The sequence below is a fragment of the Odontesthes bonariensis genome, chromosome 24 (genome assembly GCF_027942865.1).
Source record: "Odontesthes bonariensis isolate fOdoBon6 chromosome 24, fOdoBon6.hap1, whole genome shotgun sequence".
NCBI classification, from domain to species: domain Eukaryota; kingdom Metazoa; phylum Chordata; class Actinopteri; order Atheriniformes; family Atherinopsidae; genus Odontesthes; species Odontesthes bonariensis.
Genome location: NC_134529.1, coordinates 11,074,905 through 11,093,233, shown reverse-complemented (window position 1 = coordinate 11,093,233; position 18,329 = coordinate 11,074,905). Strand labels below are relative to the sequence as shown.

The 18,329-nt window shown below is 40.1% G+C and overlaps 1 protein-coding gene across 1 annotated transcript; it reads left to right on the top strand.

Annotated features, from left to right (window-relative positions):
* Positions 1-1,912: 1,912 nt before the first annotated feature.
* apobb.1 (apolipoprotein Bb, tandem duplicate 1) lies at positions 1,913-17,790 on the top strand. The gene is made up of 29 exons (XM_075459796.1): positions 1,913-1,967; positions 2,278-2,310; positions 2,511-2,623; positions 2,713-2,858; positions 2,968-3,115; positions 3,211-3,363; positions 3,509-3,633; positions 3,741-3,826; positions 4,228-4,672; positions 4,804-4,918; positions 5,399-5,545; positions 5,649-5,860; positions 5,950-6,145; positions 6,240-6,419; positions 6,532-6,735; positions 6,824-6,991; positions 7,085-7,290; positions 7,368-7,550; positions 7,639-7,769; positions 7,860-8,070; positions 8,162-8,334; positions 8,697-8,857; positions 8,935-9,047; positions 9,139-9,512; positions 10,071-16,097; positions 16,192-16,303; positions 16,397-16,420; positions 16,526-16,712; positions 16,798-17,790. The coding sequence occupies exons 1-29, from the start codon at positions 1,913-1,915 to the stop codon at positions 17,788-17,790; spliced, it is 11,421 nt and encodes a 3,806-aa protein (XP_075315911.1).
* Positions 17,791-18,329: the final 539 nt, after the last annotated feature.

Genomic DNA, 18,329 nt, shown 5'->3' with positions numbered 1-18,329 from the left:
TTGTAGGAGATGTTTTATGTCCATAGATTTCACTCTTCTGTATGCTGTTTGCAGATTATCCTGTTTGTATCCCCTCTCCCTAAAGCGTAGGGTCATTATATTTTAACTTATCTAGACTGTTGCGTGTTTTTAAATTCATTTAAATGATTTAATTTGTTTCTCTTTATATTCTTTTATGTATTTTTAATGCTTCTTGCACTCCCTGCTGCAATGCTTTTATTTTATGTAAAGCACTTTGAACTGTTTGTACATGAAATGTGCTATATAAATAAATTTGATTTGATTTGATTTGATTCAGACTGTATGTCTCAGGTGGTGAGTGAGTCTTGTCAGCCTTGAGGACACATGTCAGACTGTCTGCAAAAAGCTTGTGTCACCATCAACAAAACCATAAGAATAATCCAATATTATGTGCACCCAATCCCCCATCTTTATGTAACTGTAAAAAAAACTTAAAAAAATTTAAAAAAACTGATAGTTTCACCTAAAGCCTTAAAATGCTGCATTCAGAGACTTTCTTTTCATGTCTGTACTTTTAAATAAGCTGATGGGGATATAGTCCAGCAGGCCATTACACAACATACACCCTGTGCACCATGTGCTGTTCCTGCCACAGAATGAACTGCAGCCCCAATTCAAACAGCAAATCAAACTCAGCATGGACCTTTGAATCTTTGTTGATCAAAGTTCAGTCTCCTAAACCCAAAAAGTTTGGCAAATGTTTTCTCTGTCTTCATTTTGGACATTGGAAGCAGAACAACAAGCATCTAGCTCATATACCAGAGGCAATACTGTGAGTATTATAACTATGGTTATTCTTATTAGAAATAGTCACTTGAAAAATAAGTGAGAAGAGTAAGATTTAAATGTGTTCTGTTTACTATTAAATAAGTACTTATAAATGTTGTAAAAATGTTTGTCTTATTGATCCCAGATAGATAAAAAGTAGTTTTCTGGCTGATGCTGGTGCACGTCAGCATGTTTTAATAATTTGCACTGTCATAAAATGACCAAACCAACAATAAAGGACCAATCAAACATTGTCTAACAGAGGAAATACTGCTGTATGGTTCTGTTTTGTCTTTGGGTCAATATTATCAACAAATAAAGCAGCTGATAAGTCTATCTTTTTTGACCACTAGAGGAACTTTGTGTTGGGAACATGCTTTGATCACTCAGTGATCACTAATGAGTATCAATCAGTGACCTAATTCAAACTGCAGCTGTTGGCTTTATTGACTGAACTTCAATTTTTGCAGCAAACATTTTAAGAATATCTTCTTCCTCCTTGTGAACTTGATCTAATCTGTGTAATATTCCATTTGTTCAATCCGAGAAATGATTCTAACCTGATTTTAAAGTCAAAACTGTTTATTTTTTTCGTCTGACCCTTGGTCACATGAACATTAACAAATGATAATTGCAAATATGAATAGGTTATTAGCCAGCTAGAACTAGCCAATATATAATCAGAAAGGGTCAAATAAATGTGTGCAATATAACTGAGCAAACAATCCTAATGGATGTCTAGATGCATTGATGCAGGATAAAAAAGACCAGAAAAGACCAATAGGAGTTACCCTAAATGTTCTTAAAATGAAAATAAAAATCTCCACACAAATTTAAGTAACCAAAAGGACATCTGTAACCCAGTTAAAAGGAGAAACCCTCTCAGTACAATTTATCAGTTTTGCACGTAAGCTTGGATCTATAAGTATCTTTCTAAACCTTTTGCCTTTGTCCCTCCACAGAGGAGGGTGTAGTGGACTTTGAGCATTCAAAGCTCTGTCTGTGCCTCCCAGTCCACTGACAGAGTCCAGCTGAGAGTATAAAACGCTCAAGCTCAGGCTGAGACATCAGTCTCGTCCGAGTACTCGCCAACCCCAAGGGAGAGAGCTTTAAGGAACCCATCATGGGAGACTCAAAGCTCTGCTTTTTGCTGCTCCTCAGCACATCTGCCTTGGCTTGTAAGTAGTTCTTCCCATCTAGATTTTAAACATTTTAAACAAGTTTTATTCTTTTTTGTGTTTTTGATTTACCGGTTGTAGTAAACTTTTGATGGTAAATCTTAAGTTTTCTAATGTGCCCTGTGTTTTTTTTTTTTTTACACAGACCAACATTAAACTTGTGTTACTCTAAATTAGGTGTTACATACCTGTGTCTGGCTATATTTTAGTGCATTTTATTTAAAACAATGAACATTTAACTGCATTGTAATTAACATTCATCATATCATATATCAGAAAATGACCTAATAATCTGATTCTTTCGGAACAGTTGCCCAAGAAGAAGAACAACCAACTTGCCTGCGTAAGTAGAGCATGTATTGAATAAATACTTTATTCAATACATTTGAACATTCTATTCTATTTCTATTCTAAGTTACTGTTTGCTGTGATCGTGCTTGGGTTAACAAGTTTCATTTGTACGTTCACATCCAGTCAATATTCATTTTAACAGGACTAATTATTTGATATTGCATGCATATTTTTTCCTTTAATCTAATCTAGTGGCACAAAGATACAAGACCCTGCACAAGTATGAATACCAGTATGAAGCTGAATCTCTGAATTCAATCAACGGAGCCTCGCAGCTCAAAAACGGACCCAAGGCTTCCTGCAAGGTACAACAAATATATTTCACAATCATCCTTAGTCATCAGATCATCCCATTCCATCTCATGTGCAAAGAAAACTTTACCTTCTTACTCAGGTTGAAATTGAAGTGCCACAGACATGTAGTTTCATTGTCCGCACCACCGGCTGCACGCTGAGAGAGGTGGTGGACATGGATGCAGAGGGCAACCCTGTGTTCAGTCCTGCTGCCAGCTCTGATGCCTTTGCTGCTGAAATGGAGAGGTACAGTACTCCATGAAAATGGCACAATATTAAAGAATCCATAAATAAAAACTGCCCTGGAGTGTGTGTGCACTGAAAACTGATGTAAATGTCATACAATTTTGTTTAGATATCCTCTGAAGGTTGTGGTTGAAGGTGAGTACGATGTGAAACTGTACCCTGAGGATGGGGAGACAACAACTATCCTGAACTTCAAGAGGGGCATCATCTCTGCCTTGGCCGTGCCTCTGGTGGAGGAACACAAGAACAAGAACATGGTACAGTGTTTTATCAGGAAAAATGCTCCAAATTAAGACAATGGTCAACTTCTATTTTTTTACATGATAAATGTGTTTATTTCTTCTTATTTTAGCCTACCATCCATGGCAAGTGCAAGACATACTACGATATCAATGCTAGAGAGGATATTGCAACCGACATCACCTTAAACAGAGATCTGTCCAGATGTGATAAATTTGTGCCAATGAGAGATCACAACAGCCCTCTGGCACTTATCACTGGCATGGTAAGACTAAGTCATGATGTAAGGTGGCTGCATGAAAAAGTTAATCATTATCTCTTCATGACAGCTCTAACTATAACTACCTTTCTTATGCTATGAAAGCATTTCATATTCATCATTTTAAATGAACACCATTATCTCTCTCCAGCACTACCCTCTTTCTCAACTGGTCAAAAGCTCTCAAACTTGCAACTACAAATTTGACAATGAGAAAAAGCACATGACCTCTGGATCCTGCACTGAGAATCACATCCTCATCCCATTTTCGCACAAGTAAGTCTCAAGACTCCATAGAGTGCTCTTTTGCATAAGGCTACTGTACACACAAGCACTAACATTGTACAACCAGTTAAAGATTTTTCTTTTTTTTGCCGCTGCAGAGGAACCAATGGAGTTACCAATGTTGGAAATCAGGAGCTGACTCTGATTGAGGTTTCTCCTCACAACGACAGAGTCTTTGACCGCAGTAAGTTTTTTGTTAAACCCTAATTGCTTTGATTATTTAAACCAGGTTTCTAAAAACAACCTGAAGACTGTGTAATATGGTAATGTAATCATTTAAGTATTTGCAAATTCAGATTTTAATGAGGGCATTCATTTCAAATGAAGTTTGAACGGACTTCTTTTAGCAAAAAAATGTAGTCTCATCTTGTGTTGCTGAAAAATAAGTAAAACCTTCCCAGAAAAAGAAGTCATCTGGTTGGCAGAATATGTTGTTCAAATACCTGTATGTATCATTAGAAATGTGGTATTTTGTCTAAATTGAAAATTAGGTTTAATCCATTTTCCAATTTAATCAAAATCTGCTTTAGAGCAGCCTCTGACAACAGCAGTGTCTCATCATAGTCTTGTTGTCTGTGATTCAAGGTGATAACGCCAAGGGTCTTCACATGGAGACTGTTGAGGACAAGAGTGCCATTCAGGATAAAGAAGCAGCTCTGAATCTCTTGAGAGAACTGGCCGCTCTGCCCGAGACCGAAGGCGAGAGGAGGGCCCACCTCTTCCAGAAGCTTGTTTCCGTGGTTCGTGGAATGAAAACTGAAACCCTGAGCCCCGCCATTCCTGAGGCTGTCAGCGTGTCCCGCCTCCTGACCTACCAGGTTCTGGCCCAGTGTGGAACCCCTGAGTGCAGCAGTGCCATCATGCAAATCCTCAGGACCTTCGATACCACCTCCCTGGAGGTTGATGCTACTATTTTTGCCTTGGGACTCATGTCCAACCCTTCCTCCCTCCTGATCCATGACATGCTTGAGATGGCCAAATACAAACACAGCAAGCCCATCATGTATGCTCTGAGCAACGTCGTCAAGAGGTAAATAAATAATTTATCTTTAAGAGAAGCATTCCTCAACAACACTTCATCCAAGAGAGTTTCCACTTTGTGTAAAATAAGGTTTTCAGGTTTTCAGGGTTTCATTTGAATTGTTTCTTTCCCTTCAACAGGCATTACAAAGCTGAAGGAGAAGTGACTCCTGAGATTCAGTCAGTTGCTGAGTTCATGGCTGCTGAGTTGGGCGACTGTACTGGAGAAAAGGACCAGACTTTCATGACGCTGAGGGTAGGCATCCAAAGCTATGAAATTGATTAATTTTGCCTCATGATGTAGACTCTGTGGTTGTGTATGAATGTTTGTGTTGTGCAACACTTTATCCCCTCAAGCAAAGGTAATTCCAAAAACCTTTCAGTATCAATTATTCTAAGGAAATACATTTCAGGTAATTGCAGTAAATACAATAATTATTATTTTCTAAGAAGGCATTTAGCCTAAAAGATAGTAATGATTATGATAATACAAAATAAAACATTTAATAGATAAATGCATCTAAAGATCCAAAAATTCAGAAATGTAAAAGGTTTTAGTGAACAAGTTGAAGTTTTTTTTCAGAAAACCCAAGAATTTTCTAAAGGTGTTTTTAAAAAATGCCTTTAAAGGATGTATCCTTTACAGGCCAAACTTAAAACTGACCTATTCCAAAGCATTTCTGAACATGGGTTATAGCTAATGAAAAAATCTAAATTACCTCTCCTTTTACTATAGGTGATTGGAAACATGGCCCCAGCCGTGATTCGTGCTAGTCCTGCACTCAGAAATGCTGTGATCCAGTGTGTGAAGCAACCCGCCGCCTCCCAGAATGTGCAGCAAGCTGCTATCCAAGTGTACAGGCAGATCTCAGTCCCTCAGGAGGTTGGTCAAGCAGTTAGTCGAACGGATTGTTGGATTGTTGTTCTCAATATTTCTAGTGTAAGATTCAGTTGATGATTCATTTATTTTACTCTTTTGGTCACAGGACAGAGAAGTTTTCATGCAGGTGCTTATGGACAAAGGTAACCCTGTGCAGGAGCGTATCGCTGCATACCTGGTACTGATGAAGGACCCCCAGCCAAGTGAGCTCACCCAGCTGACTAGCGCTTTGCCCAGTGAAGAGGACCAGCAACTAAAGAGCTTTGTCATCTCCCACATCAACAACATTAGGTTGTCAACTGATCCTGAGACGTTTGAGTAAGGGAGAAATAGTGCAATTTCATGATTCGTGGGAGCACTGACTTCATCACCACCTGCATTTACAATATTTGTTTTCTTTCTTACAGACTGAGACAGAAGATTCTCGATGCCATGCAGGTTAATGACATTGGGTCCACTGACGAACCCATTAACTTTTCTCGCAACTACAAGATCGGATCCCTGGAGGGCAACATGATCTTTGATGGTGCCAGCTACCTGCCCAAGGAAGTCATGCTTGACATGACTCTGAAGGCATTCGGCTTTGAGATTGACATGATGGAGGTAAACATTTCAAAATGTCTAACCCCATATTATGCCTGTAGGCTTTTTGTTCATATGTCAAGTTTTACTTGTGGAAATATTTGTGATTTTGCAGATTGGCATAGAGGGCAAAAGATTTGAGCCAACGGTTGATGCTCTGTTTGGAGAGAATGGATTCTTCCCTGATACTGCCCTGAAGACAATGTACTTTGTCTCTGACAACATGCCAGACTCATTCAACGACATCATGCAGAATATCGTGCCTGCCCTGAAGAAGAACAGTATGAGGACCGAGGTAGTCAGAATGACCTGCTTTGCATGCATTAATCAGACTAAAATAATTTGTTATTGCCTGTTCATTTTCCCCATATTCAAGTATTCAAGAGACTGTACTCATTTGTACTCAGGCCTCCCAGAACCTGATGAAGGAGATCGGAAACAATCTCGGCAAACTGGTGAGGGAACTGAAGGCTGCAGAGTCTCCAGAGGCAATGGTTTATCTGAGACTCCTGGGAAATGAGCTGGGCTATCTGAGGACCAACGATATCGAGGAGATGACCTACTCTGCTGGCATGATGATTGACAGCATGTTAAAGATGTTCCCATCTGAAGTAAGTTAGAAGTATTAAATACTCAAAATTAAAACAAGTCATTTATTTAGAGATGCCTTATTTATGTGCTTGATTTTCCACATCACAGGTATTAAAAGCCCTGCTAACAAAACATGACACCACAATCTTTGCCCATTACATCTTCATGGACAACGAATTCTTTCTTCCGACTGTCACTGGTGTCCCTCTGAGGATTGCACTGTCTGGCACATTCACCCCTGGTTTCAAAGGCGGATTGCAGCTTAATCGTGACATGGTAGTTATCCTTAAATGCATTTGAATGTCACCTGTGATTTTCTTTTCACTGCATCAACACAGTCGTTAACCAATCTACCGTAATTCCACACAGACCACAGTGACCTTCATGCCATCCGCTGGCATTGAGTTTGTCACTCAGGTTGGATCTCACTTCCCGGAATATGTCAACTCTGGGCTGGAGATGCACACCAACATTTTTCATGAGAGTGGAATCAGTGCCAAGATCTCCATGGGACGTGATCAGGTTAAGCTGACCATTCCTGCTCCAACAAACCCTACCAAGCTCATCAAAATGACGTAAGTCCATATAACTGACAATTTTCAGACATCATCTAAGAAAAAAATATCTAATCTTTGCTATATTTGAAATTTAGAAACACCTTGGTGGCAGTGACTGGATCAGAACTAAAGACAATCCCTCCAATGGTTATGGACAAAGTTGATGTTAACGAGTGCACCCCAGTCTTTGCTGGAATGAAATACTGCACTGCTCTGCAATACATTGATGCTTTCTCTCAAGAGACAGCCCCTTACTTCCCGTTCACAGGAGACAGCAAGTGAGTACAACTTCCTAAACAACCAACTGACAATTAATATTTAAATCTAACTATCCTACTCAGAAATGCTGTCAAATTCTCTACATAGATTTGCTTTGGAGCTCCACCCTACCGGTGAAGTAACTGAGTATACAGCCACTGTTGCCTACGAGCTCCTCAAGGAGGGAGAAGAGGGTCGGCAGAAGGTTGACTCTCTGAAGTTCATTCTGACGGCTGAGGGTAATGTCTAAAATTCACTTATTTTCCCATCTTTTTACTGGCTGTTTGGAGAGGCACTAAGGTTTAAACCATTCAAATTTGCAACAACAGGTGCAGAGCCAACTGAAGCCAGAGCAGTCATGAAATACAACAGAAGGAAGAATGTGATCACTGCAGACATCCAGATCCCTGATTTCGATGTGGAGGCTGGGCTGAGGCTGGGCATTGTTGATGGAAGAACAAAGGGCAAAGGAACTCATTCCATCTCTCTTGACTTAGTAAACAAGAACATCCCAGAGCTCTCCCTGGTTGGCCGTGCCAAGTAAGAGATCAGTCACGAACCCTCACAAAATAACATTAACATTATCCGTATGATACACAGTTTGCTGACTAATTAACTGTACATCTTTCAGTCTGAAGGACACGAAGGAAGGTATGCTGCAAGTCCAGCTTCTGGTGCCCTCAGTCAATGTTGATGCCACTGTCACAGCTAACGTAAAAAATGATGAAGGACTGGAACTGGAACTTGCGAGTGAAATCAAAGTCATGGATGCCGTCTCTGAGCAGAAAATTGAAATTAAATATGGTAATGTAAATTTCAAACTTATCTTTCTTTTATTTATTAGTTCATTTAAATATGAATAACATGCAAAACATAGAAGACATTTGGGGATTTAAAAGTCTCAAACCAATAAAATGGCAATTAACCATTTAAATGCAATTCAGTATGAATACGAAGCATGACAGAAGGAAAATGCCTCTCGTATGTCCTTGCTATACTCTAGATTTATCATGCAAGGCACCTAGTTTCTTGTTAGACCTTGTCAAACCTGTCATTTTGTTAAAGAGGAAACGCCTGATAAGATTTTGTTTTCTTTTTTTTGTATTGTTTAGTTATTTATTTTATTTCTGTTGTAATGTGTTTATTCTTTATTATTATTGTTGCAGATGCCACCAAGATTGAGGTTGAGGTCAAGTCTGATGTGAACACCAAGACCACCTCCCTGCCAAATGGTGAATTCATTGAGAATTATGGCAATGAGATTCTTGACATGCAGGTGGGACAGACCGACATGAAAGTCCGTCACATCTTCACGAAGTTTGTTGAGGTATATGTTTTTCCTCACTCGTTCAGATTTTCTTTGTAAAACTGGAACCAAACATAAAACAATGCCTCTCGTTTTAGGCTGCAAACAATTACATGGAAAATTGTGGAGCTCAAGTGCTCCCTTACATGCAGAACTTCAGACTGCCCGATATACCTGAGATTTCCCTGCCAGAGAAACTCTTCATGAACACGTAAGTGTGAACACCTCCACCACGAATATCAAAATGAGCAGATTTTTTTTCCCAAAAAAAGTTTATGTATTCATTTCTGTGTTTCAAACAGCGAGGCAAAGGCTGTGTACCAATTCAACAATGAGCGCTTCACAATTGTTATTCCTCTGCCTCTTGGAGGAAAGTCAACAGAGGAGCTTAACTTCCCACCAGCTCTGAGCACTCCTAGTGTGTCTCTACCCAAGTTTGGCCTTGAAATTGTCTCCATGGAGATCCCCATCCCAGAGCTTGTTGTTCCAGAGAGCTTCACTCTGTCTGTTCCTCTCTTTGGCCAAGCTGATCTTTCAGCTACGATGACAAGCAACCTTTATGACATGGAGGCCTCACTGGCTGCTGGCAAAGATGTTGTGGAACCACCAAGCTACTCAGCTAAGTTTGATGTGAAAGGAACTTCCCCGATTGACATTCTTTCCATGGCAATTGAAGGTATTTCATAGTGATGATTTTTTAAAGTTGTAGGATTTGCAGTATTATTACAATCTTTAACTAAGTTAAAATTATGCCTTGTTCTTTTAAGTTAGAATGTTTGAAATGTTTGTACATGACCCGTTATGCATTATTTATCATCAAAAGGACAGTATCTGGCCCAACAATGACAGAAATGTCAGTTTTTAGGTATTGTTAAAGGAATTTGGCAGTTTACATATTCTTGAAAAACAATAATTGCCCTGCTCTTAGTGCATAACTAATTTTGGATAAAATAAAAAGCTTTTTAAGATTAAAAATTTCAACAGAACTAATGCAGATTTGTGTGACCAATCAGAGAAGACTTTGGAAATTTGTAAATATTGAGATGCAAGTAGCACTGTTCTCACAATTTTTTGGGGACTTTCATGTCTAGTACCATGTTGATATCTTATACTGAGCCATACGTTGTCAGTTGTGTATTTCTGTGTTATATTGCTTTTAAGGTTTTGCTGTAAAGTAGTCACTCTATGAATTTATTTGACCTCAGTTATATTTTCCTCTTTTTTTAACATTTAGGCTCTGGAATGGTGGCCACCACTGATTCCATCAAGGCCCAAATAAAAGGTTCTTTGACCCATAAGTTCATTGAAGCCAGCATTAATATTGAAGAAGAGGCAGTCATCTCAGATAAAGTCAATTTGAAATCAATCAGCAAGATTGAAGCCACAAGTCCATTTGGTCTCGATATCAAACTAGAACACACAGGTATGGCTGGATTCAACACTGAAGAGATAACTGCTGACAACAACTTTGAGGGGATGATCAAAGCCGGACCCATCTATGGCAAGACTGTGTCAGAACAGTCATTTAATATTGCCCCATTCAGACCAGAAGCAAAGATTGATTCTAGTGTTCAGTTTGACTCCACAATTGTTAAGGCCAAGAACACAATTGCAGCAACACTTGCCAATGGCGAATTGTCAGTTGTGTCTAACACCAATGCATTTGAAGACATCCTCACTCATGCAGCCGAACTTACCTTCAAAGATAATAAGCTGTCCATGAAATGTGATGCAAGTGCTCTTGCTCTTGGTATGAAGATTCGCAACCAGGCTGAAGCTGCTGTTGGTGCTGGTGAAGTCACAATCAGGCTGGAGACAAATGGAGACCACTCTGAAAACCGTGTTTACTCTCTCCTGACTGCCTCTCTTGATGCTGATGGTCTAGCTGTAAATTGTGATGCCAATGTGAAACTTCTTGAGAATGAGGCAATGCACAAGAGCACACTTAAAATGAACAAGGATGGATTGATCACAAGTGGAACAACGACCCTCCAAAGCCCCCTCTCCTTGGAAAACACCTTCAGTGCTGGGCTTGATGCAACAGAGGGTACTCTATCCATTACGAATAAGGCTGCAATGGGTGACATGAAGGCTGATAATTCCAACACTTTGACCATAACTCTCTCTAGCCTTGACTTCAGTTCAAAGGCTGAAGCCAGTGCAAGTGAGTATGCTTCTTACACTCACGATATCATATTTGACCTAAAACCCTACACTGCTTCCGCAAATGTTAACAACCACCTGAAAATTCTGGCTGCCAGCTTCATTAATGAGGCTCAGCTGCAGGCAGAGCTTTACAAGATGGACCTGACTGGAAGCCTGAAGGCCATTTATGGTGAGGAAGAGATCAAGCACACCTACCAGATCAACTATGCTGATTTGAGCGTTAACGCAAAGTGGAGCACCACCGAGAAACTCTTTGGCACTCACATGAACACTAATACCGAACTCGAAATTATTGGCCTCGCTGCCAAGATCAACCATAATTCCCGCTTCAACTCACAGCAAATGCGATTTGACCACACCGTTCGTTGCAGCATTGTTCCTTTTGATGTCAACCTTGATGCCATCTTCAATGGTGATGGAGACATAACCATGTACGGAAAGCACAGTGCCCAGTTCTATGCCAAGGTCCTCCTCAGAGCACAGCCCCTGGCTATTGTCAGCTCACATGACTGCAGAGCATCTGCAACCCTAAAGTTTGAAAATGACTTTTCGCTTGAGATGACTCATGACAACAAAATGGATAGCGTCCTGACACCTCAGGAGCAGAAGATCAGTTATAAAATTAAGTCTAAAATCAATGAGCATGCCTTGAATCAGGACTTTGAAATTTACAACACTGCTGAGAGAGCTGGAGTTGAGGTTTCTGGCACCATCCTCACAAATATCATCAACACAGCCTCCACAGAGAAACAAGAGTTCATCATCGCTGGCTTCCTCAAGTATGACAAGAGCACAGAGAGTCATGTGATTCATTTTCCCCTGATTGATAATCTACCAGTCTTTTTGGAAAGCATCAAGGGATTTGTTGTGCATGTGGCAGAAGGACTGCAAAACTTTATCAACAACGAGGAGGTAAGAGCTAGACTTGAGTCTCTTCCCCAGCACGCAAGTGACTTTGTTGCTCAAATGGATATTGAAGGAAAGATAATTCAACTGCAGCAGTATTTCAGTGACGTTACCCAAAACTTTGCCATCTCCATGGATGATGTGGAGGCCTCTTTGGAAAATCTGAGCATTACTGTGAAGAAGCTTCTGGCTGATATCACTGTTTACATCCAACAATTTGCTGATATGATCAAGGACACTATTGTTAGCAGCAACTTCCCCGAAAATATCATTCAGAAGGTCCAGGAAGTACTGAATGCAATTGACATCAAGGCTACAATTTTGTATGTGATTGATACCATAAGAGAGATGATCCATGAGATTGACCTGGAAAAACTGCAGGGTAGCAGCATTGCATTCCTGCAAGATATTGATGACAAATACCAAATCAAAGCTACACTTCAGGAGATCATAGCTTATGTTAAAGATATTATTGAGGAATACGACATGGCAGAATTTGTTGCTGATTTCAAGAAAGAGCTCACTTCCATGAACTTCGAAAATATCATTAAGCATTTCGTTACTGTTATTCCCACAGAGTATCTCAATAGAATAACAAATAACATTAAGGAAATTATCAAGGACCTTGACATCATTGGCGGAATCAACACATTCTATGCCAAGTTAAAAGAGTTGTTTGTACAGCTTGAGGTTGACAATAAGATACAGGCTGTCCTGAAAAAAGCTGTGGAACTCATTAAACAGTTGAAAATTGAGGAAACCATCAAGGCTGCTGTCAAAATGATGAAAGATGCAGACATACCCACCAAATTTATGCAAATCTTCCAGGATGCTATCGACTTCTTAAAAGCAACTGAGATTAGAGATGTCATTGGACAACTTAACGAACAAATTGACACTCTTGTGCAAAAGCTGAAGTCTCTGGATTACAATGAATTTGTTGAACAGACCAATGAAATTATCGCTGAGTACACAATTTACGTGAATGAGATTATCAGAACACTTGAAGTTCCCCAGAAACTTGAGGCAACACGAGAATTTGTCAGCGTGGTCTTATCCTCTATTCGAGGCTTTGTGGAGCGTCTGAGAGAAATTAGAGTTGCAGAAGTTATTCAAAATGCACAGGATGTATTTGAAAAGCTTGTGTGTGATCCCCTTAAGAAGTTTGCAGAATACATAAAAGAGAAAATCAAAGATCTAGATACCATACCACAGATTAACTCTTTTGTTGAGTTTGTAAAGGAATTCTCTTCAATGGCCAACATCATTATCACTGAAATGTTCAACGAGATTGTTCACATGTTTAAGAATGTGTTCCCTGATCAGAAAATCATTAGCGAGATTCAGCAGATCATTGCTGGTCTCCTCACTGAATTGAAGAAAGCTGAGCTCATCACGCCATCCTTCACCATTCCTCTTACGGATCTTGTTGTGCCTTCAATGAAGTTTAACATGGATGCACTGGAACAGTTTGAAATCCCAACACAGGTTGACATTCCTGAATTCACCATCATGGGTGTCTACACTGTGAAAGCAACCACAATTTCCTGTGATGACATCAAGCAGAAAATCAATGAACTCATTGATTTCATAGTAAACTTTAAGATCGAATTGCTTGATGTAGATGCTTTCTTTGGAGACCTGACTTTGAACTACCTCCCTTCACTGCCTGAAATCACATTGCCAGAAATCACTCTTCCTGAGATTGCTTTCCCAACCATCCCACAAGTTCCTGTGGAAAAGCTTGTTACATCTCTTCAGGTGCCTGAGTTTAAGCTGCCAACCATTCCGAGTGAGATCGCGGTGCCATGCTTTGGTAAACTCTATGGTGAGTTTAAATTCGTAACTCCCATCTATACCATCAAAACATCTGCTGAGTTCAAGAACTCCACTGAGAATAAAATTACACCTCTGTTCACCGGAGCCTTTACTTCACAGGGCACAAGTTTAGATTCTCCAAGTTTAGAAATATTCAATTACAAACTCGACAGCAGTACTCGTATTGCAGTCCCAAAAAGGAAGCGTGTTGTCCTTGCGGAGACTGTCAAGTTTATCCATGTTGCTCTGGAAGTTGAACATATGGCATCAGTCAGTCTCTATGGCAAATCAGCTCAGGCCCAAACAAGGACTACAGTTAAGGCTACCACTGCACCTTACACTGCCGAATTTATGAACACAGCCTTTATTGGTGTGGAAGCGGGAATGACTGCCACTGCTGATACAACTTACTCTCATGTAGTGGACATTCCAATTGCCAATGTCAAAAGCGAGGTTACAGTAAGCCAGAAATCAGTTGCTCGCCAACAGGGCTTCACCTTCACTCTAACAGCTGACAGTACAGGCAAAGGAAACTTTAATGCTCACGACAGCAGCCATGACAGTAAGCTCGAGTTGTCATTAACTCCCAGCCTTGGCAGCCTATCTTTCATTGGTGACACAGACTCTTTCATCCTAAAGTTGAAACAAAACATTACAGCTGAATTTGGCACCCTTAGCTACTATAAGTTCAATATCCGCAATGAAGCAGAAGCTCCACTCATCAAGAACAGTCTCATTGTTGTATATGGACATGCCTGCCGTCGGGATATGAAGATTGAACTGAAAGTAAACCATGACACAGAACTACATGGCGCAGACAGTGGCAAAATCTCCAACGCATTCAACTCCGTTATCAGTACTGTTGAGTTTCTAATTGAATTCGAAAATAAAGGAAATGCCAAGGTCAACCTTTTTAATTTGCTGACTGCAAAGATGGACCTGCAGAATGATTACTTGGTCAACTTCAACCGTGATATCCAAAAGATTAACACAGTCTTCCAGTCTCGCCTCAATCAGTGGAAAATGTTCACCAACTTTACTCTTGACAACAATGGAAATGAAGTTGACATCTATGTTGCCATGGATGGTGAAGCCAATCTGGACTTCCTTAGAAACCCCATCAGCATTCCAGAGATTGATCTGCCTTTTGTTGACTTCCATACTCCAGCTATCAGTGATCTGAACCTGTATGAGCAGACTGGACTGGAGAACATTTTGACCACCACTGAGCAGACAGTTAGTGTGGATGCCAAGATTGTTTACCAGAAAAGCAAGGCTGCCCCACTTGTTGATATAATGGATCTGATTCGCATTCCCTCTATGGGTAACTTGATCACAGAGCTGTCTTTCAAGTCTGCCATCATTAATCTGAACGCCAATACTGGACTGTTTTCTGAGGATGATCTTGTGTTCCGTCTGAGTGCCACCACTGTCTCTGTGTTTGAGAGTCTGGTAGCCAAACTCGATGGCACCACCAGTCTGACCACCAAGAGAGGAATCAAGTTGGCCAACTCCATGTCCCTTGAAAATCGTCACATTGAAGGAAATCATGACAGCACCATCAGCATGAGCACTGAGACTTTTGAATCTGCTGTCTCTGTGGCAACAACTGCAAAGATTACCCTCCCTATACTCAACCTGGAAGCACAGCAAAATCTGGTTGCAGACACCAAATCAAAAGCAAATGCTGTATCCACCTTGAAGATGAAGGGTGATTTCAACATCCCTCTAATCAATGCAGTTGGAAAGGCAGAGGCAGACCACAGTCTGAAGGTCGAAGGAACCTTTGAGTATGTTTCCATGGAGTCATTCATTAAGTCAAACATGGATGGCACAGTGTTTGAAAACTATCTAGTTTTAGGAGTCCTGGATAATGAGGCAAATCTATTCCTGAAAACAAATGAACTTCGCTCTACTTTCAAGGTTATTGCTGATACCAAACTTAACCATGACACAACCAAGATCATTGGCGTGGATGTAAACACCAATCTGGCGATTGAAGCTTCCATGAGCCGTTTGTATGCAGAGCTTAAGCATACTTGTAACAACGAGGCAAACCTATTCAACTTCAACACCAATGGGAAACATAATGCCCAGGCTACAATTGACTTTGCACCAATCTCCTCATTGTTAGCTGACATTGAGATTAATATGAATCAACCAAGCAGTCTGGGTGACTTCACTATCTACGAGAAGACTGTTGCTGAAGTGACAACTTCCAAGCAGATGATCTCTATTAAGGCCAAGCTTGTTAGCCCACTGTACACAATGAACATGGAAGCTGAACTGGACGGCAATGCTCCTGTCTTCAAGGTTACATTTAAGTCATCTGCCTCCTCTCCTATCATGGTCTTGGAATACGACATCAATGGTGAGTTAAGAAAAAAAAAATCATTGAACATAACAATTATCCTCTCACGTTGCAAGACCAGTTCAAATCTCACAATTTGTTTCTCATCCATTAGCATCTACTACTGCAAACTTTGACAATGACCTTCTGAACTTGGTTAGCAAGCTTGTCCTCACACATACTGACCTTGCCATGGAGGTTAACCATGTCATTGCTCAAGCTTTGAGGTAATGTCATCTGTGTGTTTAGCCATATTTAAAGTTATTTCCAGTAATTTATAAAGTTATAAGTTATTAACTGCTTTTTTTCTCACGTTTTAGGAGAAAACGCCAAGCTGATGAAAGGTAAATATTCACCATTTTTGCACACATTCATATGTCCTTGGCATTATGTAACAGTTTAAAAAGTAATTCTGATTTTTCATTTGAAATGCTCTCTTTTTCATCTAGTGTCTCTCGCCATACACTGAACATGGACATCACCAGTCCTACTTTTGCTGATTTGAACCTTCGATACGCTGCAAACAGAGATGCCATCAGTGCCTCAGTTTCTACTCCCACTGGAGGCTTCCTTGGCCTCCAGTTCAGTGGCAGAGTCCCATCTCAGATGACTGCCAGAGTCTATGGCCGTTTCCCTGTGAGTATGATTTACCTTTTGACATAGTGGAAAATTAAAGCCTGAAATCAAGAAATGGCTACAATTATATTTTTCCTTCATCTAGTCTGCCCCAGAGGTTGATGTCGACGTCTTGATCATCAGATCTTATAGGACATCTGATAAGACAAACCTGCAGATTGTCTACAACATGGAGGCACCTGAGGCCATTCTCAGTGAGCTGAAGGAAAAACTCCCCTCCATTATCTCTACAGTCAGAGCATTTGCTGACAAGTACGATATCACAGGGAGTGTGGAGATGCTTAAAGACTCTGTCAGTAACCAAATCAGCGAAGCTTATAATGTTGCAATCAACTATGATGTTCAAATGAGCCAGCTGTCAATTTTCTTTAGGAACACTGTTGTCCAGTACCAGAAAACTGTCCAGAACTTCCTTGATGCTGTCATTAAGGTCTTAAGAGAGACCCGTTTCAAAGTGCCTGTGTCTGATGAGATTACCACTCTCCCTGAACTCCTAAACAAACTGACCAGCAGCATTGCTAATATGCTAGATGTAACATTCCACATTGTCCATGATAACATGGGAGAGTATTACAACTATTTTGTTGAGAATATAAGCAATATCAAAATAGAAATGCCAGTTGGTGATGGTTTTACTGGAGGCCAGGTCATCGATCAAGTCAAAACAACAGTCAAAAAGATCTTTGATGAAGTCGTGGACTTTGTCAAAAATATGGAGAATCTTGATACAATGCTAGAAAAGATAGGTGAGACCCTGAAGGTTGTTGTTGAGAAAACTCAGGAATTTGTTGACTCTGTCAATTCTGATTATTTAGATGATGTGTTCATCAATATCAATGGGTTCTATCGTGAAGTTGTCTCTAACATTAAGTACATAGTCGACCAGATCCCTGCTGTCAATATGGAGGAGTTCAACAGAGTGTGTGAGTCCATTATGAACATGCTCATTCAGGTGGTAGACCAGATTGGTAATGCAGTTAATAGTTTTCTACAGGAGACTTCAGAGGATGTACAAGCCTACACGAAGATTGTTGATGGAAAGCTTGAGATCAACCTTCCATTTTACTTACAGTATTAAGTAGGTCTCACAGACTGAAGGCTAAGTCTGCATGAGACACTACTATCTGTTCAGGAGACTTGCTCGGAAAACGTATGGACAATTTAAGAATATTTATAACAATGTGTTTCATAGAAACACCTGTTCTATGATTGAATTTGTCATGGTGTGCTCTGTACAATGACCATGTAATAGTACATGATAGTCAACTTACAACCAAGAGTGAGAAGCGAAAATAAAAGCTCTTGAAAACAATCTTTATGAGTCGGCTTTACTGCTTCATGGTGTTTTCCTTATTTAAATTTGCAATCCAACTTAAATGAGAGTCACTTTGTACCTACACAGGAAAGGTGCATGGTGCTACACAAGTAATTAGTTATTAGTTAGTTAGCTGATAAAAGTTGTAAATTCTGAACTATCGAGTCAGCTGTCAATGAATGTAGCAGTTTGACACAAAAGCTTTAAAACATCTTCACATTTAAGGGCAGGTTTTTGTTTACAACTACTCAGTGTTGAGACAGGGGAAAGGCAGACAAAACACTTATGATTCAGAAATATAA

Excerpts from the sequence above, each read along its gene's own strand:
- apobb.1 (XM_075459796.1), top strand. The coding sequence starts at position 1,913 with ATGGGAGACTCAAAGCTCTGCTTTTTGCTGCTCCTCAGCACATCTGCC. Across the intron at positions 7,551-7,638 it reads CCGTTCACAGGAGACAGCAA|ATTTGCTTTGGAGCTCCACC; the intron begins GTGAGTACAACT and ends TTCTCTACATAG. Across the intron at positions 16,713-16,797 it reads GAGTCTATGGCCGTTTCCCT|TCTGCCCCAGAGGTTGATGT; the intron begins GTGAGTATGATT and ends TCCTTCATCTAG.